Consider the following 24,599-nt stretch of genomic DNA (forward strand, 5'->3'; position numbering starts at 1 on the left):
CAAGTCAACAGGCTATATACCTTAAGCTTATACAACATTGTATGTAATTAAATCTTAGTAAAATGGTTGAAAAAAGAGAAAAGCATAATAAGTGAAAAATGAAGCAGCACTTTTTACTGTACTTTCGACTAGTGGGCTGAGATGTTATATAGGTCTCATTTTTGTGGATATTCAAGATGGTAGTTAATTTATGAATACAGCAATTTTATCTTTTAACTCGGTTTTAATTTTTTTTTAAGGGAGTTGGAAATCGAGAGATCTGGGTTTCTATTCTAAGCTTGACACTTAGCATTAATGAAATCTTTAGTGAGACATTTATGTCTTGTGAATCTTAATTTGTTCAACCTCTGAAGCTGCGATAATCGCATTTCATTTGCTTACAAATGAAGGGTGTTGGCTTATCTCTCTGGCTTGGTTTTGCTTTCAGGACCTAGGATTCTATGATTCCTAGTCAGGATATTTTGGAAGATGTTCCCCCAGTGTCTGACTCTTTGTGACCCCATGGACTATAGCCTACCAGGCTCCTCTGTCCTTGGGATTCTCCAGGCAAGAATACTGGAGTGGGGTTTCCACTTCCGACTCCAGGGGATCTTCCCAACCCAGCGATCGAACCCACGTCTCCTGCGTCTCCATTCTTTACCACCAGTGCCACCAAGGAAGCCCTTGGAAGATGTTGGTCACATCCAAACATCTGGTGGCCCCCTGCGTTCTGGCAGGGGGTGAACTCTGAATCAGCCCTCTACACTGCAGATGATGCTAGGATGTTCATATTTCTTACCCCATCTGGGGTCTGACGTGTCAGCGATCAGCCACAGGGTCTGATTCAGCTCTGGCTCCATCTAAGGGTTTTGTGCCAAACAGCATTCATTTCTTTCCTGAGCTGACTTTGAATTACTTAGGTAACTGTCAGTTCCCCTCCTTGCCCAGAGATGACTGAGGACAAAACCTGATGTGGATAGATCCCCCAACCTCGCTGCCCAAATAAAATTAGTTCATCCGTGTTCCGAAGAGGACATGCTCTTTAATTTAGGCTTTCCCCTTTCTCATACCCACAGGCCTGGAAGGCAAATCAAAGTCAGACAGATGCCCTGGCATTTAGCGTTTTGTCTGATATCGAAAGTGGTGTATTTTACTAATGAGTCGATGCGGGGTAGGCATTTTTGTTAACCGTTAAGAAAACCCTCAGGAGATTTCCAGGGCAGAATTTGAACTAAAGCAGATCATCTCATTAATATGTTAATTTTGCCTAACGGATTGAATCCCGGTTCATTTGATGACCTCTGTCTGCTCCTCCTTGCTAGAAATTGGATGTTGAGTTAAATGCCTGTGTAATACGAGTCGAGATATCAATAAGTGAAATGACAGCACTGCTGACTGCCGCATGGAACGGGCATTTTGCTGGCTGCAGGCCCTTGACTCCCTCCTGCCAAGGTAGCTATTGCAGTAGCAGTCACATAAAGCTATAGTTTTTCCAGTAATCGTGTACAGACGTTAGAGTTGGACCATAAAGAAGTCTGAGCACTGAAGAATTGATGCTTTCAAAACTGTGGTGCTGGACAAGACTCTCTAGAGTCCCCTGGACTGCAAAGAGATCAAACCAGTCAATCCTAAAGGAAATCAGTCCTGAATATTCATTGGAAGGACTGATGCTGAAGCTGAATCTCTGGTACTTTGGCCACCTGATGCGAAGAGCCAACTGATTGGAAAAGACCCTGATGCTTGGAAAGATTGAAGGCAGGAGGAGAAGGGGACGACAGAGGATGAGATGGTTGGATGGCATCACCGACTCAATGGGCATGAGTTTGAACAAGCTCCGGGAGAAAGTGAAGGACAGGGAAGCCTGCAGTTCATGGGGTCCCAAAAAGTCAGACATGACTGAGTCACTGAACAACAAAATTTCACTCAATCATAAATGATGAAATAGATTTTTGAAAAAAAAAAAAGGCAAACACATTTTGTCTGTCAGTAGTTGCAAAAATAATCCTTAAAATGCATTAAACCTGGATTAATTTTTTTTTTCCTGAAAATAGTTATTCCTTTTTCTCCATCTTTTTTAAACATTTTATCTGGTAACAAAATGTAGTTTGGAATTTGATACGTATGCAATGTGAATAAATGAAAGGAGTGTTCTTTGAACCAAATACATGCTAGTCTACGTTACTAATTAATAATTTACTTTCCCTGATCGGAACCATGATCAACGTCATGCTCACCTGCGTGCAGCTGGACCGCCTTGGCGTCCTCTGTCCACACAAAGCCCCCGTTGTTACAGAAGGGAAGAGAGTGTGTGTGAGGTCTGGCCACTCGTGGCTGTCACCCTTTCTCCTGACTCCTGTCTACACTGCAGGCTGTCTGGAGGAGGCCCGCTGAGCAGGCCAGTCTGGGGAGTCGGACCTGAGAGCCTGATTGCGCGGTCCTGGTGCAGGGTGGCAGCGACCAGCCGTGCTCTGGGCCGGCACCTGGCCGTCAGGAAGCAGCCCTGCTCTTCCCTGACTCCCAGGGTCCCTGCTGCACCTCCCATGCGTGGAAAAACAGACCCTTGTCCACACCACCTCGGCTGGGCTCCATTGCCTTGAAGGTCACAGTTACCCTTCCTCCACCAGCTCAGAAGGTGACCACTCTGCATTCAATCACACGTCTTTCCAGCAAAGGCTAATAGAATTGTAATAGCCTGGTGGCTCGGCAGTAACACCTGCAGTGCAGGAGACACTACAGGAGCTGAGGGCTGATCCCTGGGCCAGGAAGACCCCTGGAGGAGGAAATGGCAGCCCACTCCAGTGTTCTTCCTGAAGATCCCGTGGACGCAGGAGCCTGAGGGCTACTGTCTATGGGGTTTCAAGAGTCGGACGCGACTGAGTGGCTGGGCATCTCACACACATAGGACATTGTGAACAGTAAGAAGTCACCTCTGGGTCTACCACTGAAGACATTTCCAGGTCCTCTTCTCAGGTGGACTGTACTTCTTTCTAGGTCTTCTAGATATATAATAGAGCTTATTTGTACAGAATTTGTGTATTGGTTTCTGTTAACTTGACAGTTTCACTAAATCCCGTCTAGGATGCATGTTGTTTAATTAATTGTGTCGTTAGAGTGGGGTATCTGTTACTTCTTTTTGTTGTTTAACTGTAACAATGGGCATCATTCTGTCTTTAATTGCATTTCTGATCATTGTCTTAGTATTGGTTCTTGCTTATGGAAGTCTTGGTTCAAATGATATGAATATTTCAAAGCTTTGTGCCACGTATGCTATGCTATGCTAAGTCACTTCAGTCGTGTCTGACTCTGTGCGACCCCATAGACAGCAGCCCACCAGGCTCCCCCGTCCCTGGGATTCTCCAGGCAAGAACATTGGACTGGGTTGCCATTTCCTTCTCCAGTGCATGAAAGTGAAAAGTGAAAGTGAAGTCGCTCAGTCATATCCGACTCTTAGCGACCCATGGACTGCAGCCTACCAGGCTCCTCTGTCCATGGGATTTTCCAGGCAAGAGTACTGGAGTGGGGTGCCATTGCCTTCTCCGTATGCCACGTAAGGAAGTCATTTTTCAAGAAGGCCCTGCCAGTTTTCAGCTGCCAACAAAAGTATTCGGGAATATCTTTCTCATCATAATTTTTCAGAATTTTATTTCCTTTGCAATTTTCATGAGATTGACATTTTACTATGCTGATTTGATGTTTATATTTCTTCTGTTAGCCACCCTCTTTACTTCAAGAGCATGTTTAAACAACTTTTCTTAAAGCAACTTCCAGTGACTGGAGACGCACGGTATACTAGTTATTATTCTAGAACTTTCTTTACCTCACTTCTTACATAGGGAATGTTTAGCTGGATAAATAGGATTTGTTATCTTAGATTTACAGATGATGAAATTTCAGCTCAGAAAATTTAAGTATTAATGACTTTGCCAAAGTTATCCAACTAAAAAGTGTTTGAATCAGGATTCTTGCGAAGATAGAGTAACTCCCAAACTTGACAAGCTTCATCACTAGCCTCCTACAAGAGAAATGATGCAGCTCATTACATGGAAAACACACACACACAAACAGCAAAGCGACGGGTCAGCCTGAACCTCAGCACCATGGTCCCCACTGAGCGAGCTTCACCCCCAACGTCCCTCTGTCCACATTGTAAAGATGGTAGAAAGAGGCGGGGCAGGCAAAAGACAGTGCAAAAGATCTATGAACATGAAAGAGACTGTGCATTTTAAAACAATAGTGACTTCTAACAGAATTTAATTGCATTTAAACTATTTATCCTCCAGAGGAATTTAGTACTTGCATAATCATACTTGTGAATGTTTTCCTTTGACCTTACACAGAACTGAAAACAAGGGGGGGAAAATGGTTACATTTGTTTTCCTGTATGTGTTTATAGCTTCCTGTTCTAGCATTTGACTCTCTAAACCATGTAGAGTTTATTTGGACAGAGGGGGAAATACTTTATTTTTTTTCTCTTCTAAAATACTGAATTAGTTACCTAGAGACCTCCAGTGAATGGTTCTCTGCTTCCTTAACTGACTCACACTCTTTGCCATGCGATGCTTGTATTAGGGCTTTAAAAGTGCTCTCCTTCCTACTTAGGAAGCTCACATTTGTACTACTGGCAGTAAATAGAGACAGGATAGTGGACCCCGCAAGCCATGCGGCGCGGCCAAGCACACAAAAGCAAAACCCGCACCCTCTGCGCCGGCAAGGAGACTGGTGATGAGACAGGGAGCACCGTCGTCGTGAGGGACCGTCACTCCCACTGGCCGAAAATGCGGACCGCATTCCCCCTGCAGATGCACTGGAGAGAGACATTAACGTGACGGGTGGGCTGACCAGTGTTCCAGAAGCATCCAGGCCTTTCTTTGCAAGAAGCTCCTCAGGGGTACCCCCCACCCCACCCTGTGCTACCCCCACAGCCCCACAGAATCCAGGTTGTCGGTGTCGCCGGGTCAAGCACGGTCCCCCTCCTCTCCTCACTGACTCCGTGTGTGGCGTGGAAAGAGGCGGGGCGGTTGAAAGAAGATGCAGGACTGGACACGGGCTGATAGAGCGAGGCTGCCAGCATCTGTGTTTTGACCGTCCGGGACGAGCGAGTTCTGAGGATGATCGTTTACGCGGGAGAATGAAGTCATTACGTGGATCCCTGTCCATTTTGCACCTGCATTTCATGATCTTCACAGTTCTTCTTTATTTACAAGAACACTTTGAGGCTCAGTTTAATCTGTGAAAGAACATGCATGTGGCTTAATGGGGTTAACTCGTGTTGTACTTATGTATGACGGAGAAATTGCTTGACTTGTGGCTGGAGTAGCCTGGCAAGGTACAAGTTTTAGCTGAGGAGACCCACTCAACAGATAGCTGCAAAGTCCTTCAGAGGAAGCAAGTCTGGTTGAAGGAGACGACAGAGAAAGTGTTGCAGAGAAGCAAATGTTAAACCATCCATTTGTTGTTGCAGTTTGTATTTAGATATCAAACGCATTTTTGTTAATGAGTCTGTGTTTGAATCAAAGCATTCAAAGAACATTCTTCCCTCCTAATTTTCAGTTTTTCACCAGGTTAAGATCACCATGTGCATGCTTTTACTTCAGATTATCGACGACGTGCTCAGTGGCCGGGTTCCTCTGACCTGGAGTGGCTGTGGGCAGGGTTAAGGATGCCCATTCAACTGTGTTCTGTTCCATTTCAGCTCACAGACGTGGGGCATTGGGATTCTGGACATCTTCGGATTTGAAGAATTTCAAAAGAATGAATTTGAACAAGTAAGTGGATTTCTTTTGAAATTTTATTAACATGAATGGTTTTTCCAACAAATAGTTACCTCTTGTGAATGCATTAGAGACTGTCCCCATGATTTCTTGCACACATATAATTAAAAGAAGTACTTAGCCACCCTGTTTTAAATTAATGTCCCTGGTTTGTTGACATAGTCATCATTTTTATATGACCTTGTAAACTGGCCTAATCATTTAGTTTTAAACAGAGGCGCTTGTTTTAAAAGACAGTATTAGATGAAGACTGGAGCTGTATTTATGGAAATGCCATTTCAACTGGGCCAGAGACAGTGTGGGCATCTCTGAAACGAGGGTGAAGGGCTTTAGCAAGCCCTGGCCAAAAATCGGAATGGACATACTCTTTCATGGTCAACGATCTTATTTGTAGATTCAGCTTTACGCCATATGCATACATATGACTAATGGCCAACTCATAAAAGGAGGTTAAAGAGGCATTGATTATTTTTAATCCATTTACAATTTAGGGGACTTGAAAGGCACTCAGTTCTTTAGGCATGCTATTAGTATAGTGCAAATAGTTTAATTGAATTAAGTGTATCTAAAAATTAAATGTTAAGAATAGAAATAAAACTTGCCTCAGAAGAGAAGAAAAAATAAACCTATAAAAGGTACAGGTGGAAAAAGGAAAAGCCACACTGCATTATATTACATGAAAAATGTCAAGCATGCAATGCTTAGGGTGGTTAGTGACACCAGATAAGAAATTAACTAGCATGAGGTTGAAACCCAATTCTGTGACTTTCACTAGCAGAGCTGTCTTGGCTAAGATGTAGAATCTGTAATGAGCTTTGGTTTCCTTATCTGTAATGTCAAGATGGCAACAGACCCACAGAGCTGTGACCATAGACAAGATGCCTATTATGGAGGTTCTGGTATCATTTTCCAGCTCTCTGCACGTGTGTAAGAAATGGTGGGTAGCTATGATCACCTCTGTAAGTGGGAACACCCAAAAACCTTTTCCAATTCGGCCTTTATCCCCCTAAAAACGGGATGCAAAGCCCTGTGACTAGGTCTTAATCATACTGACTCACTTAATCCAGGGTGAATCATCATGAATCATTTCTCTGCAAAACCCTACCCAAATTCTCCTCTGAAATAATACCAAGGAGATCAGAGATTGCTTCTCCCTTTGTGCTTCTGTGTCCATGGATTCATGCAAAAGGGAGGACTTCGTGGTCTGTTTATTTACTGCTTAATATTAAGAGAAGCAGTGATGCCCGTACAGAAGAAGGCAGTGAAGAGCCAGCAGCAGGCTGTCCCACGAGAGATGCAGGCCTGCAGCCGCCTCTGCCAACGCAGCTCAGCCCCCGTGTTTGAATGTTGATGCCAGTCGTACTGATTCCTTACATTTTTGTCTTAGAAAAAGATGGAGTTCTGGTCTCTAAGGAGACTCACAGTTTCTGCATCTCCTGGTTAGTGATACACAAAAATCACAGGTGGGCAGTGTCCGCACAGGCTGGGCTCCCAGGCCCCACTCTGCGCCCATGCCTGGGCACCGATCAGGCCTGTGCTGGCAGCTGCAATGCGCAAAACATTCATATTATCTTTTCATGAAAACTAACATCTTTACTACAGTTATGTGCATCCCTTACCACTCTTTCCTTAATTTAAATATTTTAATTATATAGTTAACAACATATACATGGTTTGAGATTTTTATATAACAAAGAATGGCTTTTTTTAATCTAAAAAAACAAGTCTGTTAAATACCAAAAGCTTTAGATACTTAAGGGTAAAAGCTCAAGACGAAGTTTTTTAGACTTAAATTAAGAAAACAGTAAATATTTTGAAAGATGTGCTTTTAGTTTGCTGGGTAGGCTGGCCATGCCGTTTTCGCTGGCTTGCTTAATTACTGGGGCACGATAGTACCCAGGAGGCATCTGAAAAATAAAATTATTTTCTTTGTGAGGAATCATATCTCAACTTACGGTGGATTTAGCAGATTCCTGAATTTGCCTGTGAGGTGTTTTAAAGGCCATTGGATTGAATGATGCATTTTAGATTCGAAGTTGCTGATAGAATGGTGAACTTCCGCATGTCTTATTCCACTGGAAACTTGCAGCAGAGTGTTTACCAGATCAATATTATATTCAGAACCAAACTCAGAAGGATCTTAATGTCTTTATAAGTATCTGTTCTATTCTGTTTTGAGCTTATTGACCTATGAGCTTCTCACTAGAATGTCAGCCGCCACAGAGTGCAGTCAGGTGTGATACCACTTTATGCATAGAAAACAAGCTTAGCAGATGTGTTTCATCTGAAATTTAAAGAGTAAACTCATAAGAAAAAATCTTGCTCTCCTGGTGGCTCAGACAGTAAAGAATCTGCCTGCAATGCAGGAGACCAAGGTTCAATCCCTGGGTTGGGAAGATCCCCTGGAGAAGAGAATGGTAACCCACTCCAGTATTCTTGCCTGGAGAATCCCACGGACAGAGGAGTCTGGTGGGCTGCAGTCCATGAGGTCACCAAGAGTCAGACACGACTGAGTGACCGGTCACTAACAAATGTGTTTCAATTAAAATTTAAAGAGCACACTCATAAGAAAAAATCTTTAGTAAATTTGCTAGTGGTTCTTCTTGCTCAGGAATAGGAAAATATATATTTATATATTTCTTGACAATTGTTCATCCATAAGCATTTTCCATAAGAAACTTGACATATATTTAGGACAGGGACAGTTTCAGAAGATTCTAAGAAGTGCTCCAAAAATCAGGACCACCAGCCTGGGTATGCTCGAGAAGCTCCCAAAAACTAGCTGAAAGCTTGCGATGCTCTACCTGAGGGCTTGTTTCTGCTACTAGGAAATGTCAGTGCCCGTGGGCATCGTGGTGCCACTGATGTTAGAAAAGCAAAGGCGATTTAAGGCATGATGTGACAGGGAGAGGCAAAAATACTTTTCAGTCCAGAGATGATTAATATTTAGACAGCTGAAAAGGACGAATGAAAACGTGGCCGCAGACAGCGAGAGCGCCTGGTACATGGCACGTTGTGCATCAGCTCGTCAAACAAAGGACTTTTGTGTGTTCTTAAGGCAGTTTACCGGAATCAGAGGAAAAGAAGAAAACATTTACATCAGCAAAGTTAGCCACTGGCCTAAGTGAGAGCTAAAATGCTCCTGGAAGGTGCATAATCACAGGTGAAAAATGAAAAGACCTCCTGCATCAGTAGAAAGCCTTGCTATTACGAAGATCCGGATTCTCCCCAGGTTAATTTATAAGTATAACTTGGTGCAATCTCACTACAAATAAATGAAGAATGAATGACAGAATTAGAGCAAGTCAGCGTCACCGATCCTGATAAGTAATGAATCTAGGCGTCTCTGCGATGAGGGCCGATCACAGCTGGCTTACAAAGAAGGCGGACAGTATATCAGATGCTTGTCAAGTGTCTCACCAAGGAAGGTAGGGTGGAAGGAAGGGAGGGCAGAAGGAAGGAAAGGAAAAAGTCCTGAGCGTAATCAAGTGCATTGATGTAACTACTAACTAACAGAAACTGGGGACCGAGGACGAACTTCCCTGGCGGTCCAGTGGTTAAGACTCCACCTTCCTTTGCCGAGTTGTGAGTTCGATTCCTGGTCCGAGAACTGAGATCGCACATGCCTCAAGGCCCTAAAATTCAAAATATAAGACAGAAGCAATATTTATAGCAAATTCAATAAAGACTTTAAAAATGGTCCTCATCAAAAAAAATCTTAAAAAAACAGCTGATGACAGAATGATAAACTAAACTATAAGAGTTCACCCTACAAAATCTAACCTGTAAGAAACAGTGCAAGACAAATGACCTGATTTCTTCAACATATAAAATGCAAGAATAAAAATGTGAAAGAAGAAGGTGACTTACAGATTAAAGGAGCTCCAGGAGACATATAAATCAGTTACATATATAGGCACTATGTGGGTCCTGATTTGCTTAAGTATAAACATTATGAGTTAATCAATGTAATGTGAAATCTGGATATTTGACAAAATTAAAAAAATTATCCTTGATATAAATTACATGTGATATAGATACTGTGAAGGTACTTTTTAAAAGACATTGTAGGTTAGAGAATTATACTCAAATATTTGCAGTTTAATGACACAATGTCTGAGAATTACTTCAGTGAATCTAATTTTGAGGGTAATGGATAAGGAAATGGATAAGGCAGAATTAGCCATGAGGTGGTAATTGTTGATAATTGTTGCAGTCGGTTGACTGCAGATGGGGTTTATTGGGTTATTCTTTTCATCACTGAGTATGTTGAGAGCGTCCATAATATACAGGTGCCCCTCTGAGATACTGCTGATTCAGCTTCAGACCACAGCGAAAAAGCAAATACTGCCAAAGCTGGTCACGTGTATTTCCTTTGGTTTCACAGTGCGTGTGAAAGTAATATTTGCACTACACTGTGTCTATTAAGTGTGCTATAGCTTAAATCTAAAAAAAAAAAAAAAAAAAAAGCCAAAGAAAAACCCGATGTATGTGCCCTAATAATAAAGACTTCGTTGCTAAAAAGCACCATCATCTGAGCCTTCAACAAGTCTTTGTAGAAACACCAAAGATCAATGATCACAAGTCACCATAACAAATATAATAATAATAAAAAAAGTTTGAAATATTGCAAGAATTACCAAAATGTGACACAGAGGCAAGAGTTGAGCAGCTGCTGTTGAAAAGCTGATGCTGGTAGACTTACTTGACCCAACGTAACTCGAGAGTTTCAATTGGTAAAAAAGGCAGTGGCTGAGAAGCACAATAAAATACAATATGCCTGTACCATCTAGAATAAATGAGAAAACGCTAAGATTATATGAAAATTATTTTAATAAATGTTAGAATGTGTTCTCCCAACAGTTGCTATTGCCAAGCTCTGCAGGCTACAGATCTTCACCAAAGTCATAAAGAACCAAGTAGTGGAAGCTAATGATTTAACATTCAATAATTTCCCCCCATTTCCCACTAGACACATAGCATGCAGCCACATGAAATGAAACTTAAAGCCATGGAGTCTGTAAAACTGCTTATCAGCAATTTGCTACAAGAATACAGAGAATTTGGAAAGATAACACAGTTGTTCAAAGTAAAAGCTTCTGTTGTAGAAGATAAGATAATGACAGCTGACCAGTCGTCAAGTGAGGCTTCGTCTAAGCGGATTTCAGAAGAGTCTTCAAGGATTTGAAACATTTCCCTGCTTACAAAATCTTTTCTAAAGAGTGAGATTTTTTGGAAAGTCCTGGTGAACAATAACTCAGATTTGGGCTAAGTGTTCAAAGGTTTGGAAAAAGCCAAATGCCTGGACTTCTAAAGTTCTATGAAATAAGATTATGTAGTTTGTCAACCTCAACCTGTAAAAAACCCCATGCAATCCCTAGTTGTGAAATCACTATCCTAGATATGATACAGAAAGAAATCAGTGGACATATGGAAAGAAAGTGGAAGTGTTAGTCGCTCAGTCATGTCCAACTGTTTGCCAGCTCATGGACCATAGCCCACCAGGCTCGTCTGTCCACGGGATTCTCTAGGCAACAATACTGGAGTGGGTTGCCGTTTCCTTCTCCAGGGAATCTTCCCGACCCAGGGAGTGAACCTCGGTCTCCTGCTTTACAGGCAGATTCTTTACTATCTGAGCCACCAGGAAAGCTCAGAGGATATATTAACAGCCATCAATTGAACCCATCAGTTGAACTCAAGCCATTTGCTCTTGATGTAGATAATTCCATTTTACAGATGGGAAAACTGAGAGTACTGTGGTCTCTGCTCTGTAAGAAAGTGTTTTCTCGGAACCTGGAAGGGTCCATTTTTTCTGGCTCATTTGCATCAGAGTTCTCTGTGGTTCATTCATTCAACAAATGTTTTTTGTATGTGTCCCAAGTTCCAGACTCTGCATTAGGCACTAGGAAAGGTAGGGACACTACAGCGAGGTAGGTGGGGTGCAAATGTGAGAAGGACTAATTCTAAGTGGATATCTTGGGAGAAGAATTAGGAAAACCTTAGTGAGGAAAAAGCTTCTGTGTTCACCCCTAGTATGGCAAGTCCCATGTATTGTTCCTTTGATTTTTTTAATTGAAGTATAGTTAATTTATGCAGTGTTTTGTTGATTTCGGGTGTACAGCAAAGTGTATTCAGTTATGTGTATACATAGATTCCCTTTCAGATTCTTTTCCATTATAGGCTATTACAAGAAATCGAATATAATTCCCTATGCTGTACAGTAGGTCCTTGTTTCTAACCTATTTTAGGGTGCCTTTTCCTCCACATCTACTCCAGCATTTGTAGATTTTTAAATTATGGCCATTCTGACCGCTGGGGGTGTGATACCTCATTGTGGTATTTAATCATAGCACATGTTCTGATAGACTATTAGGTATCAATAAAATCTATTTTCAGCTCAATGAATCGATCTACGAATACAAGAAATATTATTAAGTTGTTTCACATTTAAATTCCCAAATCATGCATTCATTAAATGTCTAGCTCTGAGAACATTTTCTTCTCTCTAATTTTCTGAAATCTAATTTTCTGAAATCTTTTCAGGAACTCACCACACTATTGATAATACAATACAAGAAAAAATCAAATGAGGAAATTTATTTTTTTACATAGCAGAACCCTAGTATAGTTCTATTCAGATTCCTATTGAAAAATAAGCAGATTAATTAATGACATGCTATTTTAATGTACTTATAATAATATCGCAGTCTGTGTTTAAAAATAGGTTAACAGTTTTGAGAATATTTTGGGGGGCACAAAAAAAAATGAAGCAGAAGAAAACAGTTTTGAGCATGGAAAGTGCACATTTAATGAATTTTTTCCCCTCAAAACTTTTTCACTTAAGCAACATCTCCATTTTAGAGCTAAAGAAACTAAGGTTCAGATAATTTAAGCGACTCAAGGAAGAATACACAGAACCAGCATCTGATTCCAGAACATTTCAAAGGTTGTTTGAAAGTTAAACTTTAAGATTCATTATTATTATATTATACATTTCCTAAGCTTTAATTGGTACCTTCTTACGGGTATATTTTTTTGTATTTCTGATACAATATTTATTTATTTATATTATTTATTCTATTAAATACAGAAGCAATAAACTTTTAATAAATTTGATATGCCGTTGTTTTTTTCATAGTGCAGTTTTCCAGCAGATCCATTTGTTTAATATGAATGAGTGAGTTGGCGAGTGCAGGCGTATCCTCTCCCTGTAAAGTGGAGGCAGGCCTTCTACTGCGCTTTGTTCCGTTCGGCTTCACACACATTGCGCTGTTTACAAATTAAAGTTTTGGGACAACCCTTCATCAAGCGCGCTTTACTGGAGCCAATTTTCCAACAGCATTTGCTCAGCTCACGTCTTTCTGTCGTGTTTTAGTAATTCTCACGCACCATGCTTGTTTGTTATTGTTGTATTTGTTATGACGGTCTGTGATCGGTGAGCATTAATATTACTGCTAAGACATGCTGAAGGCCCAGACGCTGTTCAGTGTATTTTTAGCAGTAAAGTCGTTTTTAATTATGTACATTTCTTTAGACGTAATGCTATTGCACACTTAATAGAGTACAGTGTAGTGTATGCGTTACATTTCTCAGTGAATCCCCTGCATTCACCAAGAAGTTTGGTCTGGGGAACCAAAAGATGCATGTGCCTAGCTTTATTGCCATATTCCTGTTCCCGCCCTGGTCTGGAACTAAACTCAAGTATCTCTGGGGTGTGCCTGCCCCAGGGTGATTAAAAGGAGGTGTTGCAAAATGTAATAGGAAGAATTAATGTATTTGAAAATATGTATCAGGTCACTTTAGATAAGAGTCAGTTGAGTTCTTTTGATGACAACTGACCAGGAAGAAGCTCAGCTTTACGATAATGAGTCTGCAGATGCAAAGCCCCAGGAGTGCAGACTGCGAGCATGGTTCCGTTTAGCCTTCTGCTAACAGTCAGTAGTGGCTACGATTTCTGGAGTCGCTCCTGTAACCCGGACGTTCTTCCTTTATGATCACTAGCTCTTGCAGCACCTTCTCAGAAAGCTGAGGGACATCTAGAAATCTTTCCGGGGCTACACGGGAATCCACATGCAAATCCGTTGGGTCCCAAATTGGCACTTCTGTGCCGCGCGCTCTTTCTCTGGCACCTTAGCCAGTGCTCTGACGTCTGTGATGTTTTCAGGGTCTCTTTCTTGTTGTTCAGTCGCTAAGTCGCGTCTGACTCTTTGTGACCTCATGAACTGCGGCCACCAGGCTTCCCTGTCCTTCACCATCTTCTGGAGTTTGATCAAACTCATGTCCATCGAATCGGTGATGCCATCCAACCCTCTCATCCTCTGTCACCCTCTTCTCTTCCTGCCCTCAGTCTTTCCCAGCATCAAGGTCTTTTCCAGTGAGTCAGTTCTTCACATCAGGTGGCCGAAGTATTAGAGCTTCAGCTTCAGCATCAGTCCTTCCAGTGAATATTCAGGACTGATCTCCTTTAGGGTGGACTGGTTTGATCTCCTTGCAGTCCAAGGGACTCTCAAGAGTCTTCTCCAACACCACAGTTCTAAGACATCAGTTCTTCGGTGCTCAGCCTCCTTTGTGGCCCGTATCTCTAGGCTTTGTGTTTAATCCTGGATAAGGAGAACTCTTTGAAAAAGACCTTTATTTCAGTAGTGTTTGTGTGTTTCAATCTGACATTAACAGATTGTGATGCAGAATATGGCCAGAAAATTAGCCAATACGTTTATTGTTGACGAACCCCTAAATATTGGCGATTCACGTTAAAGGGGATTTTAGGCATGAATTAAACTCATTAAAATGTTGAATTTATTTTTTGGGTTTGTTTGTTTGTTTGTTTACTTAACAATATTGTATTGGTTTTGCCATACATCACCATGAATCTGCCACGGGTATACACATGTTCCCCATCCTGAACCCCCCTCCCACCTCCCTTGAATTTATTTTTTGAACCCCTGTTGCACTGAATGACAGAATCCCTAAAAGAAATATGGTCGGAAGAGAAAGTGTTTTTGTTATCTGTATAAAAATAGTGTCTCCATGCCTGTGAAGTAAGTGCCAGCTCTATTAGCTTAAAACCTATAACACAGAGTTTGATTTGAAATCTCAGTGAGAATCCAGAGAGACAGAAAGGGTGTTTGGTTTCTTAAAGAAACAGTGATCTCCCCAGAAGATGGCCCACGTGGCACTAGTGGTAAAGATCCCGCCTGCTGGTGCAGGAGACACAAGAGATGTGGGTTCCATCCCTGGATCAGGAAGACTCCCTGGAGGAGGGCACGGCAACCCACTCTGACACTCTTGCCTGGATAAACCCATGGACAAGAGGAGCCTGTGGGCTACAGTCCATAGAGCTGCAAAGAGTCGGACATGACTAAGCAGCTGAGCCCACATGCAGATATCAAGGACCTTTTGGCGTGGGATGGGCCAAATGTCTGATGAGGCAGATGTCTAAAGGACATTTTGGTGTTTTCTCTTTTTGTTGTTTAATTTATTTTAATTTGGGGTATATTTTCTTTGAGCTTCCCTGCTGGCTCAGCAGTAAAGCATCTGCCTGCCAATGAAGGAGACATGGGTTTGAACCCTGGGTAGGAAAGATCCCCTGGAGAAGGAAATGGCAATCCATTCCGGTATTCTTGCCTGGGAAATCCCATGGACATGGGAACCTGGTGGGCTACAGCCCACAGGCTCTCGAAAGAGTTGAATGCTACTGAGCAACTAAAACAACATCAACGACAAATAGTTTCTTCACAGTGTTGTGTTAGTTTCAGCTGTGCAGAATGAATCAGCTGTAAGTAGGCATGTGTCCCCTGCCTCGTGAGCCTCGCTCCCACTAAAGGACACTTTGGACAGAAACAAATGTCCTTTAAGGTATAATGGTATGATATATGTCATGCACATGTGTGTGTGTGTAAATTGATGTGGAAATCAGTTAATGGATTGTGTATGCCATCATCTGTCTCCACGTTCGAATCACCCGGAAAACTTCTAAAATCTATCAATGCCAGGCCGCACTCTGATTTAATTGGTATGGGGTCAGACCCAGACATCAGCCTTTTTTAAAAGTGCCTGGTTCATTCCAGTGTTCAGTAGGATTTTGAATCCCCGTCTAACGCCTGGGGCTCTGCCTTCAGCTGGAGTCAGCTTTAATTAATCTCCACTTTAATTCTGTGATGCATATGTCATGCTTTATTATATTTTTGCTTCAGATAAATTTCACTGAGTAATAAAAATAAAGGGAGAACAGTTGGTGAAAATTTACTCAAGAAATTAAGTTTGTCATTAATACAAATGATGGGCCATCTGGATAAGCAATAATGGCCTGTTACTAAAGAGTGTTTTCAAAGGGTGCATGGTTTTTATTATTAAACTGCTCCACAATGGCACCTAATGTACAAAGCATGTATTTTAATCAGAGAAGGTGCATGCTAATTAAACAGTTCTTAATAATTGTTCATTATCATTTATGAAAACCCACCTTTTACCTACATTAACATCTACTCCAGGGAATACTGGGGGGTTTTAATGAAACTCAAACATAGTTCCGTGGATAGAGTTGAAAAATAAAAATAATGACTGTTTGCATTGACGTCAGAGATATCTCATTACTGATGCAGATTTATGCTTCTAGATACGTAAAGTGCTTTGCCTTTGCAAATCTTTGTGTCTGTCTCTGACGGTGTTTAACACACGCATGCGTATGCACGTGTAACACAGACAGCTCAGTGAGGACAAACCAAGATGGGCAGGTTCGCGTCCTGGTTCTGGCCACCGTCCCGTTAGTGGCATGCATTTCTTTCTCTTTTCAGCGAGGGGCCTGCCTCAGGGCGATATGTCCACAGCCGTCCCCCTAGCTGCCTGTCCTGGTGGTTCTGAAGTCCATGCTGTTAGCACTTCTTTTATATTTTAACCTTTGCTGAAACAGTGAGTGCGACCAACAATTTAGAATAGGGAAAGGAAAACCGTTCTGGTGAAAATGTTTGTGTGCATGACTTCAAAATGAGTTTGAAAAGCGTCTACTTCTAACCCCGTGTGCTCGCTGTGATTTCCTTAAATGCATCACTCAGCGCTGTTAGAAATCCAGGCCCACATTCGGTTTCAGGAAGCGCCTCTGTTAAAAAGGCTGCAAGTCAGAAATCACAGGCTATTCACCAGTACGTATCTAACTGGAGTTTTCCTTGGGATTTTAATAAAATTTTTTTTCTCCCCAGAATACAAAGAACACAGTGTACAATTAAAAGTTCTGATATATGTGAACTTTTAATACATATGGTGGGACTGTCACCGAGTCCCACCCAACACTGCAGCTTCAAAACAGTAACACTCGGGACAGAAGCTGTATGTTTTATGAATCATTTTGACCAGAAGAGCATTCATTTGGCTTCCTCTGTTTAGAAGTGCAATCCGAATCTTTTTTTTGTTGTTACCCAAAGTTTGGTAGATTATTTTAGACTTTACTTCCTGGGCTTAAAAAAAAAAAGGTAGGGGAAAAAAAGACCGAAAACCCTTTTTCCAGCTCTTTCTAACGACGGTGGCTTTCTCCACATCCACATTTGGTATTGTCATTCTTTCTAAACAGTGAATCAATTTGCTGAACTCCATATTCAGTTCAGTAAAATGTTAGGAAGCAAAACCAATCAAAATGTCTAGTTTTTATTATAAAAGCATTTGAGTCAGTTCAAACACTGCAGCCAGGTGTACATATAGAGGTGGTCAGCTATAAATAGTCAGGAGCAAGAGTCAGTTGTCACCAAAAGTAATTTTTATAACAGAGCTGAAGTCTATTCTGAATGCAAAACGATCAGAGAACTATCATATTGTATGATTTATACATATCATATATTATATAATTTATATAAAATTATTATATTAAATGTTTGAGAAATCTACATCTACCTAAGTCTTTTTAACAAGAGCATCTCAAAATGAAGGGAAGGATAAGTGTCACATAATTTGGATGTCACTTCTACAGCAGAGAATCAGCCATTGCTGGGCTTATTTCAGAATCCTTTATCAGACTTCTTTTTATTTTTTCATGCAGTCATGGACATCATGTTATTTTTCACGGCTTCTCCATTTAAGTCTTGGGTGATCTATTCCCCAAATGTATAACATTCAGGCACACCTTCTGTAACTGCTTTTAAATCAAACTGCTGAGATGTAGGATCTATTTGTGTTGTCTTAGATGATTCAATGCATATTTTAATGTCAAAAAGTTTGAAAAATTTCAATTGCGTATGTCATCTAATCAAAGTGAATCTTTTCCAATGGCTTCATTTCATAATGGAGCCATTTATTTTCTGTACATTTACTGTAAATATTTCACTTCAAATTGAAGAAATTTCTTTTATAGCATTTATTAACCTTTGGTACAGAAATTATCTCAGGACAAAAGGAGTTTATCACATTATTAGTTTGGAGGAACACCTCAAATTATTATTTTTTTAAGTAAAGTGAAGTATTTTTTAATTTTTGTGTTTTTTACTCTGTCAACAATTTTCAGAAATTTCTGTTATTCGTTTATGATTATAATGACAGTGATAAGAAAATATATTCCTTTCACGGTGAGCTCCTATTGTGGACAGATGCTGCACTGTTTTACAGAGAAAGATTTGTCTTTCCTGAATCATTCCCAGAGATTTATACCACATGGAAAAGATGAACATAGACCTTGATGTATTGATATCACTTAGTTTTGATGGGACAAGTCAGGGGGATGAATGTGCTAGACTGTATCAGCTACAATCGGAGCTTCCCTGGTAGCTCAGCTGGTAAAGAATCTGCCTGCAATGCAGGAGACCCCAGTTTGATTGCCTGGGTCAGGAAGGTCTGCTGGAGAAGGGATAGGCTACCCACTCCAGTATTCTTGGGCTTCGCTGGTGACTCATATGGTAGAGTCCACCTGCAATGCAGGAGACCTGGGTTCGATCCCTGGGTTGGGAAGATCTGTAGAAGGGAACAGCTACCCTCTCCAGTATTCTGGCCTGGAGAATTCCATGGACTGTATAGTCCATGGCGTTGCAAAGAGTCGGACGTGACTGAGCGACTTTCACTTCACAATTGTATCAGGATTGTATCAGGAAAGAAATATGTTTCAGATGATATTTAAATTCTGAATTCCGTACCTTCCTTTCCTGGCTCTCATATGCAGATTTATGGGTCTATATCTGTATTCAAAATGTTTTTGCCTTAACAACCAAGAGTGGAAACTTCGTTCTATATGGTACGTTCTCAAATAAAGCAACTATATTTTTAATATGTTTATATTCAGAGAATTGATCTGCAAAGTTGTGAGTTAATTTAGGAAACAGTTTTAAATTTAAAACCCTTCCAGCTTTGCATATATCTCATGAGATGTAGTCATCAAGAGGAAGAGAGAAAAGGCTCTGGTTATCTACTGGCCAAATCAGAGAGAAAGAAGAAAATTCAAGAAATTTCAGAGATCCCAGATGGAGTGGTAGAAGGAAGAGGTGATGTTCCAAGTCTGGACAAATTCTCTCTCAAGTTATTTCAATTTTAAAATGATTTCCAAGACAGCAGCAGTCATTCTTACTTTATTTGTAACTCTTTGGGGAGGGGCGTATAAAAAGCCTTGTTTAATCAATTACATAGAAGGATGAGGCTGGGCACGCAGTTGCCCACAAACGTATACCGTGGGCCCCTCCCTCTGCCCCTCTCGTGAGGCCACAGCTGAATACCCGGAACCAGGCCCCTGTGCCCACTGGCCCCTCCAGGCCCCTGCCGCTCAGCTCCCTGGGTTCTCAGACCAGGGTCGGCCTGCTGCCTTCAGGCATCAGCCAGGGCTGGGGCAATCCAGGGGATCTTCAGACAGACACACTTTAAAAAAATATTTTTTTATTTCAAACTATTAATTGAGAATAAGGGAGATATTAATAGCAATTTTCCCTCTTTCTTGTTAATTCTTTTTTAAAGGTCTTATTTTGTACTTGAAGCAATAGGGAAGCTTATCCAGTCTATAGACATTCAGTTCAGTTCAGTTCAGTCGCTCAGTTGTGTCCGACTCTTTGCGACCCCATGAATCGCAGCACGCCAGGTCTCCCAGAACATCACCAGCTCCCGGAGTTCACTCAGACTCACATCCATCGAGTCTGTGATGCCGTCCAGCCATCTCATCCTCTGTCATCCCCTTCTCCTCCTGCCCCCAATCCCTCCCAGCATCAGAGTCTTTTCCAATGAGTCAACTCTTCACATGAGGTGGCCAAAGTACTGAAGTTTCAGCTTTATAGACATTCACTTATCATCAGATTTACTGAAACCATTTTTTCCTGTGAAGCAGAGGTGCAAGAAACACTGCTGGAAGCAGGGCAGTCGCCCGAGACCTCGTTTTTAATCCTGTTTTGTTTTTGTTTTTGCCTCAGAAATGAGGAGGCAAAAATTGCTCCTCCTTTCTCTGGTTTCTCATTAAAATGGAGCTTTTATCTTCACTTGTTTACAAGGGCCCACATATAATTTCATTTTGGAAATATATATTTTAAATACTGAAGTATATTTTAGACCCCAAATTTGTAAGTTAATGTTGGAATTATACTTCTTGTTGTTTTTAACATACTCACTTTCAATTGCATAATCAGACCATATAAATTCAACAACATCTGGTGAAGCTCTCTACTTTGGCTTCTCAGGGCCGACTGGATGGCTAATTGGTGCTGACCATTCTTGAGTCAGCACTTGGCCCGTCTGAAACGTGGCCTGGAACAACGCATGTGCATGCCGAATCACCTTGTGAATTGTTTTCTTGTTCCCCACAATAGCTCTGTGTCAACATGACCAATGAGAAGATGCACCACTACATCAATGAAGTGCTTTTTCTACAGGAGCAAGCAGAATGTGTACAAGAGGGAGTTACCATGGAAACGGCTTATTCTCTTGGTAACCAGACTGGAGTTTTGGATTTTTTTTTTCAGGTATTCATATAATATAATTGGATAGTTCACAGGATGCATGCATTTCAAAGTACTGGAGACATAGAATTTTCTTTCAAGAAAATTTATAAGAGACTTGATGATTTCTAATTCATTTATAATCATTCAGGGTCAGTTGAGGAGCATACAACCTTTCTCTGAAAGGATGCTTGAAGGATTACCAATTGATTGAAAGAACAAGAAGTAATCAGATCATTTTGTTATAAAAATATTCAACAGCAGTTATATCGTTAAAACTCTCCTTTTGGAATAGTTACAATACCCGTTTTACAAATATACTATTTTATAAATAGTACCAAGACTGACTGGGCTTCCCTGGTGGCTCATCTGGTAAAGAGTCCGCCTGCAATGCAGGAGACCCCGGTTCAATTCCTGGGTCAGGAGGATCTGCTGGAGAAGGGATACCCACTCCAGTATTCCTGGGCTTCCCTGGTGGCTCAGCTGGTAAAGAATCTGCCTGCAATGCGGGACACCTGGGTTCCATTCCTGGGTTGGGAATAGCCCATGGAGAAAGGAATGGCTACCCCCTCCAGTATTGTGGCCTGGAGAATTCCATGGACAGAGAAGCCTGGTGGGCTACAGTCCATGGGATTGCAAAGAGTCAGACACAACTGAATAACTTTCACTTCCAAACTAGCAAGATCATAAAATAAATTCTAAAAATCTTGTTTATCTCCAAATTTCTGAGTCTGAATATGGAAAACTTTGGCAGGAAGAAAACTGTGTATACATACATGCCATATAATCTTAGTACTTCTGTGGGTGTTTATGCTTATCTTTATTGTTTGTACCTTATAAAGCAAGAATCTTTGCCTCCATGTCACCATCATAAAATGAAAATCTCTCATATAAACAGCAATCTGTGTCTACTAACATAAGGCATTATACAGATTTGCAAATAATATTTTTAAAACACTTGAACATTGTTTAAAACGAATGCCATTTCAGTATTGGAAAGAGTAATATATGGCTTTCTACCCTTTATTTTTTAACTGTGCACTTATAAATTATTTTATTTTATTCATTTTCCTGTTAATAACATGCAGAATGGTCTCCTTTCTGTTACTAACTTGTCAGTGTGCTGTGTTTTAATTACAGAAGTTCTTCTCTTCCAGAAAGCCTCCTCTCACAATGACGCACATCATATATAGTCTAACTCTTCATTTAAAAATGGGTTGACAATACATATACTTAACATATACATACACATACGTTTAAGTTAACATATACTTAACCATATGTGGAAAGCCTTGGGTACCACTGCCCTCCTCCTCACTTGCTGCTGTGTCCTTGGCTGCTAAACAGTGGTCAGTGGAACAAAATTAATCTCTTTGGTTACTCTCATCCTTGGGGGTCATCTTTGGAATGGTTATCTCAGTGGAACCCTCGTCATTCAGTTCAGTTCAGTTCAGTTCAGTTCAGTCCCTCAGTCGTGTCCGACTCTTTGCGACCCCATGAATAGCAGCACGCCAGGCCTCCCTGTCCATCACCAACTCCCGGATTTCACCCAGACTCACGTCCATCGAGTCGGTGATGCCATCCAGCCATCTCGTCCTCTGTTGTCCCCTTCTCCTCCTGCCCCCAATCCCTCCCAGCATCAGGGTCTTTTCCAATGAGTCAACTCTTCACATGAGGTGGCCAAAGTACTGGAGTTTCAGCTTCAGCATCATTCCTTCCAAAGAAATCCCAGGGCTGATCTCCTTCAGAATGGATTGGTTGGATCTCCTTGCAGTCCAAGGGACTCTCAAGAGTCTTCTCCAACACCACAGTTCAAAAGCATCAATTCTTCGGCGCTCAGCCTTCTTCATAGTCCAACTCTCACATCCATACATGACCACTGGGAAAACCATAGCCTTGACTAGACGGACCTTTGTTGGCAAAGTAATGTCTCTGCTTTTCAATATGCTATCTAGGTTGGTCATAACTTTCCTTCCAAGGAGTAAGCGTCTTTTAATTTCATGGCTGCAGTCACCATCTGCAGTAATTTTGGAGCACCCCAAAATAAAGTCTGACACTGTTTCCACTGTTTCCCCATCTATTTCCCATGAAGTGATGGGACCAGATGCCATGATCTTCATTTTCTGAATGTTGAGCTTTAAGCCAACTTTTTAACTCTCTATTTTCACTTTCATCAAAGAGGCTTTTTAGTTCCTCTTCACTTTCTGCCATAAGGGTCTGGAAATGACCCTGGGTATTTCTGCTGCTAATTCTCTTTGATCTCTCTGCAAAGTGCAAGGAAAAGACAGAGTGAAAGTTGCATTTTTACATAAATACGTAGGTCTGGGGGCTTCCCAGGTGGCACGAGTGCTGACGAACCCGCCTGCCAGTGGGAGAACTGAGAGACGCAGGCTCGACCCCTGCGTCAGGAAGACGCCCGGAGGAGGGCATGGCAGCCCTCTCCAGTATTCTTGCCTGGAAACTCCATGTGTAGAGGAGCCTGGCAGGCTACAGTCCCTGGAGTTGAAGAGTCAGACACGACTGAAGTGACTTAGCAGGCAGGCACATGTATAGGTCTATATACCAGAAAGAAAAAATACAACTTTTCGGTGGTTGGAAATTCTATTTTTCTTAAGATGAGAATATATATTTGAACAGCGCCCATGTTTTCAGGACGTCAAAGCATGCTATTTTATTTATTTATTAATTCCTGATCAAAAAATACTACTGAAGGCCAACATTACATCAGAGGTTTGCTAGGTGGTGGGGACACAGTGGAGAACAAAAATAGACGTGTATTGAAAGGCAAACTCATGTTCTGAGTGATCGTATTAACATGATGAGGCTGCAAATGGTATGTGTGAACAGTAACGAAAATAGCAGACTGAGGAATGGAAGGGAAAAACAGCTGTCTTTTTAACTTTCAGAAGCCTTCTGGATTTCTCTCTCTATTGGACGAAGAAAGTCAAATGATTTGGTCAGTGGAACCAAGTCTTCCCAAAAAGCTCCACGGTCTGCTAGAATCCTCAAACACAAATGCAGTCTACTCCCCCGTGAAGGATGGAAATGGGAACCTCGCCCTCCGAGACCAAGGCGCAGCTTTCACTGTCATGCACTACGCGGGCCGGGTGAGTTCACAGGACTGAGCACTCGTGGACCGAAGGCCTTAAGGGCAACCCTTTAAGATCTTGACATTGTAGAGTTTTGGTCACTGATACTGGGCGAACAACCCACAAGCTCTTTCTTCCCTGAGCTGTTTCCTTTCTGCCTGATAAGGAGTAGGCATCTTCAGAACATGGGTGATGAAGCGTGCAGTAGAATTCTTTTCATAATGTTGCCAGATTTGTTACTTGGGACGTCCCAGGGGGCACAGTGGTAAAGAATCCACCTGCATCAGGAGATGCAGGAGACTCAAATTTGATCCCTGGACTGGGAAGATCCCCTGGAGGAAGAAATGGCAACCCACTCCATGGAGCTGAAAAGAGTCAGACACGACTGAAGTGACTTAGCAGTCAGGCACATGTATAGGTCTATGTACCAGAAAGAAAAAATGCAACTTTTCTGCTGTTGAAAATTCTAAACTACATACTTTCCCAGGCAAGTATTCTTGCCTGGGAAATCCCATGGACACAGGACCGACTATATAGATTGACTTTCTACAGTCCATGGGGTCGCAAAGAATGGGACATGAGTGAGTGACTGAGCTTGCATGCCAGATTTGTAACAATATGAGCAAAAGAGAGCTGGATTTAATGCAGAAGGTCTGCTGTGAACTTCGGGATATTTTCGAAATCCAGCTGGACACCTGAGGTTACTTACCCTCAAAACAGTTGTTGCTGTTGTTCAGTCGCTCAGTCGTGCCCGTCTCTCTGCGACCCCATGAACCGCAGCACGGACAGGTCCTTCACCATCTTCTGGAGTTTGCTCAAACTCATGTCTCCTGAGTCAGTGATGCCTTCCAACCATGTTGTCCCCTCTGTCGTCC

General features: G+C 41.6%; 1 protein-coding gene across 2 annotated transcripts in view; it reads left to right on the top strand.

Annotated features, from left to right (window-relative positions):
- Window positions 1-24,599, top strand: part of MYO16 (myosin XVI) — a 519,236-nt gene that overhangs the window by 336,549 nt on the left and 158,088 nt on the right. For both annotated transcript variants that reach the window (XM_027557960.1, XM_027557959.1), the window contains exons 21-23: window positions 5,672-5,744; window positions 20,507-20,659; window positions 23,542-23,742. In XM_027557960.1, the coding sequence (XP_027413761.1) occupies window positions 5,672-5,744; window positions 20,507-20,659; window positions 23,542-23,742 (427 nt within the window). The remainder of the gene's footprint in view (window positions 1-5,671; window positions 5,745-20,506; window positions 20,660-23,541; window positions 23,743-24,599) is intronic.

This window comes from Bos indicus x Bos taurus, chromosome 12 (genome assembly GCF_003369695.1).
Source record: "Bos indicus x Bos taurus breed Angus x Brahman F1 hybrid chromosome 12, Bos_hybrid_MaternalHap_v2.0, whole genome shotgun sequence".
Classification (NCBI taxonomy): domain Eukaryota; kingdom Metazoa; phylum Chordata; class Mammalia; order Artiodactyla; family Bovidae; genus Bos; species Bos indicus x Bos taurus.